This window comes from Ceratotherium simum, chromosome 13 (genome assembly GCF_057802395.1).
Source record: "Ceratotherium simum simum isolate JZ-2026a chromosome 13, ASM5780239v1, whole genome shotgun sequence".
Taxonomy (NCBI): Eukaryota; Metazoa; Chordata; class Mammalia; order Perissodactyla; family Rhinocerotidae; genus Ceratotherium; species Ceratotherium simum.
This window is the reverse complement of record NC_141912.1, coordinates 4223613-4232886: the sequence shown is the minus strand read 5'-3', so window position 1 is coordinate 4232886 and position 9274 is coordinate 4223613. Positions and strand designations below refer to the sequence as shown.

General features: G+C 45.5%; 1 protein-coding gene across 2 annotated transcripts in view; it reads left to right on the top strand.

The window, feature by feature from the left end:
* Window positions 1-3976: 3976 nt before the first annotated feature.
* ECI2 (enoyl-CoA delta isomerase 2) overlaps window positions 3977-9274 on the top strand; it is a 30564-nt gene continuing 25266 nt past the window's right edge. The window contains exons 1-2 of one of the 2 annotated variants that reach the window (XM_004432153.3): window positions 3977-4115; window positions 6367-6529. In XM_004432153.3, coding sequence (XP_004432210.2) covers window positions 4060-4115; window positions 6367-6529 — 219 coding nt within the window. In that variant the 5' untranslated portion in view covers window positions 3977-4059. Of the gene's footprint in view, window positions 4116-6256; window positions 6282-6366; window positions 6530-9274 lie in introns of those variants that run through there. The other variant, XM_014788768.2, reaches the window with a different exon arrangement.

Below are 9274 nucleotides of genomic sequence, written 5' to 3'. Positions count from 1 at the left end.
TAGTACTTTAGGACAAATTTATCTTTCTTAATAAAACAAACAAAAATATCTCTATTCTCTATACCTTTTTTACGGACAACATACACTTTGCTTTTCTTGTATACAGACTTTCCAGAAATATGTACTTTCTCATAGAAAATTTCTCAACATGCACAGAACATGTTTATCAATAAACGCAAGCATCTTTCAGTTTCTCTAAGAAACCAAAGGCAGACAAATCTATGCTTAGTAACCAATTTTTAATGTTTTATCTTATGTGGAAATGACCCAGAGACCCAATACATTTTTATTAACTTAATTTAGCAAAACTCTAAAGCTTCAAGTTACCAAAAAGATTTTGGAAGCTGTTTTTGAAATAACTTTGTCTTTTAGAAGTTTCTGTATATTAATTAAAGATTGCATTTCATCGTGAGAGGTTTTGAATCCTCTCTTTTAAGGGTGACCCTTAAGGTGGACTCATCCGAAACAGAGGTTCTCCAGAATAGCCATCACAATTTCAAATTACTTCAAAGGTTTCCTTGTTTTCGCTTGCTGAACTTCAGATCAGGAATTCCGGGGGAGTTGAAGCCGGGAAGCTCAGCAAGAGAGGAGAAAGCAGCAGCAGATTCAGCTTCCGCTGCTGGCACGTCTAATTACTTTCTTCTAAAGAGGCAGTACGGTATTCCTATTTTATTTAGAAGCCTCAAAAGATTAAAATAGGCTTCCCATTGGTTGTTTAAATTTTTAGCTGGCTTTTTCCAATTGCATAAGCAAATACATCAGTTTTGGTGAACTGAAATTGCCCCATTTTGGCCACTTTTTCTCTGGAGTCTATGGAATATTGTGGCCATGTGGTGTTACAAGGAAAAACTCTCTTCTTCTTGGACATGGGCTCCTAGCTGAAGTCAGCCCATTTAGCCAAGAGGTGGCCCAGAGGGCTTTTCTTGGGGACAGATGGAATTCCTCCCCTTCAAAATTACAAACATACAGAACAGACAGTCAAATGGGATCCCAAACAGAACAGATAGATACATCTAACAGATTCTGGGTAAAAGTCCTATTATTATTCCCATTCCAGTAGGGATAGCCCTGCCTCTTAAAGAGACAGGACCCCAGATGGAGGGGAAGGCAGTTCTTGGTGTAAGCAAAAACAAATAATTCTAGAGCCTGTTTCCCTGGCATAAGAAAATGTGCCCAGGGTCAGCGGTGCCGGGTCAGATGGAAAGCACTGGGAGCAGTCCCTAGGGCAAATCACCTAGGCAGCTGTTGGACTGTTTCCCAGGACATCCCACCTGGCCCAGGGCCACCGAGCCATGGGCAAAGACTCTCCCCGCTGGCTCGCCAAATTATTATTGGATACACATTCAGGCTCTCTATTTGTCACACAAGAGGGGCCAAATAAAACTAGAACGCCAGGCTCACGGCAAGGAAAGAGTTTGTATTTTGAGTGACATCAGCTGAGACTGCAAATCTGAAACTTCTTTTCCCAAGAGTACCTTCTCCCTTCGTATCTTATTCCTATCTTCTATAGCCCGACGGTAAGCAGTCAACAAACACCAACCTTGCCGTGCCAGAAAAGAAACATCATCTCTCTCTTTTCTTTTCCCCCACCATCTGCAAAGCTTTGGTCACATCCAATGGTTCATATCTCACAGACGAACATCCCAAGATTCACATAATCCTGACCTATAAGTCCACTCCCCAGCCAGAGTGCAACAGAGAGGGTCCTCCCATCCTGGAACTTCTTCCACCTTGGCTTCAGTTACCTTTTGTTTGAACAGGAAAGCCATCTCCTTAATGGAATCCTGCTCACAGCGCCAATTATGTTATGAGAGCTTTGGGGGATTCGATCGGAGACGTAAAAGAAACTTTCCACTCCAAACAAATGGACTGAAGGTATATTTTATTACATAGAGGAGAGTAAAGGTGATAGTTTGCAAACAGATCCGAATAGGTCAAATAATAGGAGGGAAAAACACCAGCTCTCTCCAAAAGGGAAACACCAGATCAACTGAGATAGCGGCAGATTCGAATAGGTCATATAATAAGAGGGAAAAACATCAGATCGATCGGAAAGGGAAACATCAAATCAACTGAAGGGAAATGACACAAATCAACCAGAAAGAGAAACACCAGGTTGACTGAAAAGAGAACACATCAGGTCGGTTACTCACAACACCCACGCCCCACTGCTGGGAAGAGTCCCTTCAATTGACACGGCTGGGTGGGAATCTGATCATCAGAGGTCCTGGGCAGGGCGTCTCCTCCACAGGTGAGACTCACCAGGCCTCGGTTTCCAGCAGTTTACATAGCATCAGTAGCTTCCAGAGCAAGCAGTTACAGAGTTTACAGAGCAAGCATTCAATGTTCCCATGCACAAATGGTTATCAGTGGCATAAGTGCACTGAGCCTCCTAGCTATCATCTCAGCTGGCAGTTGTGTAGCTGCATTGTTTTCCCTGGTCATCATCCCAGCCCCACAGATGGCCAGTCTGCCCAGGGCTACAAGCCCAAAGCACCTTGAAATGTAACAAATTGCAACTACCTCCGTGGGAAAAAGGCCAGTTCCCACCACACAGAAAGCAGCTTTATATTTCTTTGTGTGCTGGCGGCTGTAAGTCAATGGAGCAGCCAAATATGGCTGCACTCATGTCAAGACAACCCCTATCCAGTTCAGGCCAGGGCAGACCACCAACCCACCAACAGGGCCTGTGCAGGTGTCTGATAGGGGACCTCCTGACATCAGGGAGATAAAAACTCCACCCTCAGATCATGTCAATGCCACCATTTTGTGTCCATGCATCCTATGAAGAGCCATGAAACTTGACTATGCTTGCACAGATCATCAAACACCTCACTCCTCCTTACCTCTAACCATCTATCCACACTTCGGGCCATCCTGACCCGCTACCCCATAAATATCCTTAATATCCATTTTGATGGAGGCGAATTTGATATTTGTTCTCTCATCTCCTCTCTTGGCTGCTGGATGAATGAACCCTTTTTCTGCTGCAAACTCCTAGTCTTCGTGATTGGCTTTCCCAGCGATGGGCAAAATGAACCTGGTCTGGTAACACTGGCAAGTCCCAAATCTTTGGGAAAGTCACCGAATTAATTTTTCTAGGCCTCAATTTCCATATCGGCAAAATGGGGCACCACCATTTTCCGCACGGGGTTCCTGAAAGAAGTACCCTTAGCCTGGCTTCCTATAGGCAGTCCGCACATGTCAGCTTCATTCATCTCAAACTCTGGCTGCCCTCAGCCATACTCGGGTACCACACCCTGAGCACCCAGTCTAAAGCCGAGATTTTGTTTTTGGTTCTTCTGGAACTGGGCGAGCTGAGAGACAAAGGCCCTTCCAACTCTTAAGGATTCTTCTCCAAAGAAAATATTTTGTTAAATACTTTGACAGAACTCAAAAATGCCCTCAGACGGCTACTGACATGAAAAGGTGGATTTAAAACACTCCAGACACACTTCTGATCCCGAGGCGCTCCACCAGGTCTGTAAACCTCCGGTTTTTCGGGGTGAATGACGTGTTTTTCACCGCACACCCTCAATCGTTTCCCCACCTCCCGTCTCTAACGCAGGGCGCGCCGCCGTCCGGAGCTCGCGGCCGTCCCTGGGGGGAGAGCCCCTCCCGCACCCGCGCCCCGGCCCTCAGGGGAGGCCGGGGCGGGACGACGCGCAGGGCGCCCAGGCCTCTGGCAGCCGCAGCGTCCGCGGAGTTCGAGGGTTTCCGCTACACACCGTCGCCCCTCCCAACAGGCCACCAAGCGCTCGCAGGGCCGGAGAGACCAGGCCGCGTCTCCAGCTCGGTCCAGGCGGCCAGGGGAGGACGCTGCCCTCCTCCCCTCCACAGCCCGCCCTTCCCCCGCGGCGCCCACACGGAGAGCGCCTCTCCGCCCCGGGCCGCCCATCCCACCCTGACCTATCACGTCCCTGCCCGTCCCCGCCCCGCCCGCGCTCCGACCTGTCGCGTCCCAGTCTCTCTCGGAGCCCGCCCCTCCCCGGCTCCGGCCCAAGTTCCGACCGCTTTAATGCCGGGCTCCCCGGGCCCCACCGCGCGTGTGACCGCTCCATGGCTGGGGCGAGCGGCAGACTGGCGTGGTGCCGTTGCCTGAGCGCCGTCAGGAGGTAAGCGCTGAGCCCGGGGCCCGAGGTCGCCGTGGGACCCTGCCGTCCGTGAGGGAGTCGCCGTCCTCCCTGTTGTCCTGTCTTGGTAGCAACACGGTTAAGCTTTTGTGGTTTCCAGGGAGAGAGTGACGTGAAGTGTCCTCTAAATGCGCGCCCTCCTCCTCGGCTGGGCCGGGAAGCGTCAGGAAGGACGCGTCGGGAGGTCTGAGCTGCAGTTGTCTCTCCCGCGTCCCCCAGGCCGCCTCCCGCGTCCGCGCGCAGCGCGCGTCCGGGCCCCACCGCGGCGGGTGTGCGTCCCCCGAGGCTGCCCGCCGCCACCGTGGCTGCGTCTGGCTTGCGAAGGTAGCTGAAATGAGGTAGAACATCTAAGCACGCTTTGTTTATTTGCTGAACGCTGCAGAAATGCAAGTGGTTATCGTCAGTGTGGAGTTAAACTGTTTGCTCTTTGGAGAATACTTCTGCTGTCTGTTAAATGGCGTGATACACAGACTACGTAAAAACCAAAAACGAATCTATGCGTAGGGAACAAGAAAGCCCCGAAACTTCGTGGTTGCCTTGAGGTGGTGGAGTTATGAACGATTTTCCCTACCTCATTTTGTGAGACCTTGCGCGTTTAGGCTTTCTGTGGACATTTAAAATTTTCCTTTCATTTCTACTACTTGGAACTTGCCAGGTGCCAGATTCATGTAGGATGCAGTTTTTCCCTTTTTAGGAAAAAAGCAAAAAAAATAGTTCAATTATCTAATATTAAACTTACTGAAAACTGATTTTATTGAATTACACAATAATATTTCAAGGTTTGAACCTAGAGTTCATCCTACTCTGAAAGTTATGTAACTGCAGAGGAGGCAGTACATTTGTTAGGTTGAGCTTTATTTGTGTTACTTTAATCATCTTTGATGCTGTTGGGGAGGGTGGAGATCCCCTTTGTAGTCGTCTTCTGTTCGTGTGGCTGTACTAATATACAAGACCAGATCAACAGGAGAAAAACCCGATTTAATTACATGCCCAGGAGAGAATCATGAAAATGATGCTCGGAGAGTGAACAAAGCAGGGAGTGTATATATATTTTACACAAAGAAACAATAAACTTGTGAGAAATTGACAAGACAAAGAAACTTAGGTTTAGGGTAGGTAATTAGTGAGAAATTTAAACAGAGTTTAGGTTTGAGATAGTATATTAACAAGGTTTTTTCATGCAGGCTCTCTGCCCTGAGTTCCCTAGCTCTGGTGATAAGGATGCAGGGAGAGCACCTTTCACGTTGAAGATTTATTTCCTGCTTTCAGATGGAACAGAGACAGGAGGGTCAGAATGCCCTTTTTGCTTCTCAAGTAACTTTAATTCAAAATAATCAATGTGCCATTGTGCCATATTTTGGGGTAGCCTGCCCTGGGCCCCAACAATCCATTAACTTTATTATTCAGAGTCATCACTATGAACATCCAGGTTTTGCTCGTGACCTCAACACTATGCATTTGTGCATTTGAAGTTTTCCCCTCCCCTCTGCTTACTGTGTGTGCTTAAAGACCTACTTACCTGGCCGTGCTTGCCGTTTCTGCTCTGCTCCTGGCTGGCTGGTTAAACATCATGGGGTGAGGACTGGATATGTCTGCTCAGCTGGACTTGACAGACTAGCATGCACAGCAGGTAGATTCCTCCGGGTAGGTCCCCCACCTTGCTAAGAAAGAAGTGGTCCTCTGTGTGGAATGCCAGCAACTGCTTCACCTACCCTTTTGAACAGTTCTTATATCTTCACCCATCTCAGCTCCTTCCACCGGCTGTTATGTTGGAACCCACGTTTTGCAGAGCAGAGAAAAAAAAACTGACTAGTTTTATACTTTGTTAATCAGTGAACGCAGAAGGTGTTTTTGGACTTTGGGACACAAACAACTAGATTCTTTTTGTGCACTTTACCTGCTTATCTTGGTCTCCTGCTCACTTCTATCTTGCACACCCTTCATTTACTTCTTGCCTGTGGCAAAATTCATATGGACATTCTGGTTCTGGCTGCTTTTCTCTATATCTAATTTGAGTTGCTACAAATATCATGCTGGGTTGTAGCTTTCTTTACCTTATTTAAAAATTACTGCAGTTAGCTTCTGTATTGATTTCTTATCTAGGGATCATTCTTGAAACCACTAACCATTTGCAGCCAGCTTACCAGGGTAAGTATAGGGAAAATATTTATAGAGAAACATAGCATTTTGGTAAGGGCTGAGAGCAATTAGAAATCAGTCTGCCTGTTTCCAGTCCTCTGCAGGTCGTTTGTTTCCCAGCGCTTAAGCTGCATGTGAGTGGAGCAGCAATGAGAGCCAGTCTGAAGGACTTGGAAAATGCAGTGAATCAGGTGAAACTCCTAAAGAAGGATCCAGGAAATGAAGTGAAGCTGAAACTCTATGCACTGTATAAGCAGGTGAATGCCTAAGGTCTGATATAATTGGGAGACATTTTGGGCAGATGACTCCTCAAATAGATAATGTGAGATCAAGATTTGGCCACCCTGAAATGTGTCTCTTTACCTTGATTATTTTCTCTGATGGACATTTGACCTCCCCCACTAACTGCCTAAAGGAATTTAACTCTGGGTATGGACTGGGAGGGTCCTCACTAAGCCCATTCTTTTCAATTTCTGTTTACCAAATATTTACATTTGTAAAGGTATCTCCCTCTATGTAGTGGGAAGAGCGGGGGAAGAGCTTATCTGTGAAAACTCTTATCAGGAAGGAAGAAGAAGACTTAAATGTACATACTCTTGATTACTGTAATTCCTGTCTCTCCAGCCACATTCTCTATAGGTGGCCCTGCAAAGCATTGTCTGATAAACATTTACGTTTCCCTCTTCATGTAAATTGTCTTCTTCCCCTCTGAAATCCCAAAACACCACCCACCCCCAACATTCTCCTTTGTCTTTAGCTGAAGATAGTATTTAAGAGGAGAATCTCTGCCATTTTGTTGAGAAACTCAGTGTCCCTGGTTTCTCCCATGTATACATGTTATTAAACTTGGTATTATTTTCTCCTGCTAACCTGTCTTGTTAATTATTTGGCCAGCCATAAGAACCTTAAGGGAAAGGGCGGAGGGTGATTCTCCCTCTTCCCCCACAATATGCTGTATGTTTTACTAAAATGCAGCTTTAATATTTTTAGGGTTTGTACTGCTGCTGAAGGGGGAGGAGGAAGAGTATCCTCTCCCCACTCTGGGTCCTTCCTGGCTGGGCTACAAATTAAATTGCCAAGAGACCGAATAGCAGGAGAAAATCAAACAAAGCTTTATAACATGTATACGTGGGAGAAACCAGGGAAACTGAGTTTCTCAACAAATGGCGGAGGTTTTGCACCTTAAATAGATTTAGATAAAGACAAAGGAGGATGTTGGGGGTGGGGGAGGAGACAGATTACCGGAAAGCACAGCAATCAAGGGTATGCAGATTTAAGTCCTCTCCTTCTGTACTGATAAGAGTTTCCAGAGATAAGGTCATCCCCCTCTCTTCCCAGTACAGAGAGGGAGATACCTTTACAAATGTAAATGTTTGGTAAACAGAACTTTGATAAGAATGGGCTTAGCAAGGATCCTGCCAGTCTATCATACCCAGAGTTAAATTCCTTTAGGCAGTTAGTGGGGGAGGTCAAATGTCCATCAGAGAAAATAATCAAGGTGAAGACATATATTTTGGGGTGGCCAAATTTTGATCTCCCACACTGCCTTTCCTCTAAAGAGTGTATACATGAGAGTTATGTATTAGACTTTGAAATACTATTGAAGGGGAGGAAGACTATCCTCTACCCACTCTGGGTCCTTTCTGGCTGGTCTAAAAATTAAATTGACATGAGACCAAATAGCAGGAGAAAATCAAACAAAGCTTTATAACATATATACATGAGAGACACCCACTGAGTAACTCAACAAGATGGCGGAGGTCTCCTCTTAAGTAGAAAGACAAAGGAGGATGTTGGGGGTAGAGGGAGTCAGCTATGGGAGATTACCAGAAAAGCACAGTAAACAATAGTAAGGTTATTATGCAGATTTAAGGCCTCGCCTTCCACGTTGATAAGTTTCTAGAGATGAGGTCATCCCCCACCCCCGGCCCCCCAGTACAGAGAGGGAGACACCCTTATGAATGGAGATTTAAATGTTTGGTAAACAGAACTTTGATAAGAATGGGCTTAGCAAGGACCCTCCCCGTCTATCCATACCCAGAATTAAATTCTTTTATGAAGTTGGGGAGGCAGGGGAGGGTCAAAGTTTCTTTCAGAGAAAATAATCAAGGTAGAGAGACATATTTTGAGGTGGCCAATTCTGATCCCCCACACTATTAAGGCAAAAAGTAACCTGTCAGGATCACTCCAGAGCAAAAAAGACCTAAAAGATATAACAACCAAATGTGTAGGCCTTATTTGGCTGCTGATTAGAATCAAGAATTAGAATTAAGTTGGTTTAACTTAAAAAGGTGTTTTGAGACAATTGGGGAAATTTGAATATGGACTGAGTATTAGATGATACCTAGGAATTATTGTTAATCATAGTTGTATAAGAAAATGTTGACATTTTTTAGGAATACATACTAAGTATGTAGGTGTGAAATAGTATTGTGTTTGAGATTTACTAAAATAATTAAGCAGAAAAGAATGGATGAAGCAAGTATGGCAAAAAATGATAGGAGTTGAATTTGGGTGATGAATATTGGGAATTCATTATCATGTTCTGCTTTTGTAGAACTTTATAACCAAGTTTTAAAACTTAAATTTTAATGTCTAAATGTCTAATATCTAAAGACTACCCTGGGAAGTCAGCCCCTCTGGGCTCCTGTGTATTATCTATTTTTCACTTCCTATGACTGGTATGAACCTCTTTTACTTTAATATGGATGTGTACAGTCAAGAATTTAACTTTGCCCCAAAAAGAGGTCTGGCCTTTGCCCTTGGCTTCTGGGAGGTGATCTCTAAGCCCTTGAAATGCCATGCCTGATGGGAGTGTCTTTGTTTGCCTGGATGGTCTCACAATGTGATTTAGAGTGGGACTGACCACACCAGATAGCAACAGTGTAGTTTAGGGTGGGGGCTTTGGATTACACAACCAGTCATGCCTAAGTGATGAAGCCCCAGTGAAAACTGGACACTGAGGCTTGAATGGGCTTCCTGGTGGGCAGTGCTCCGTGTGT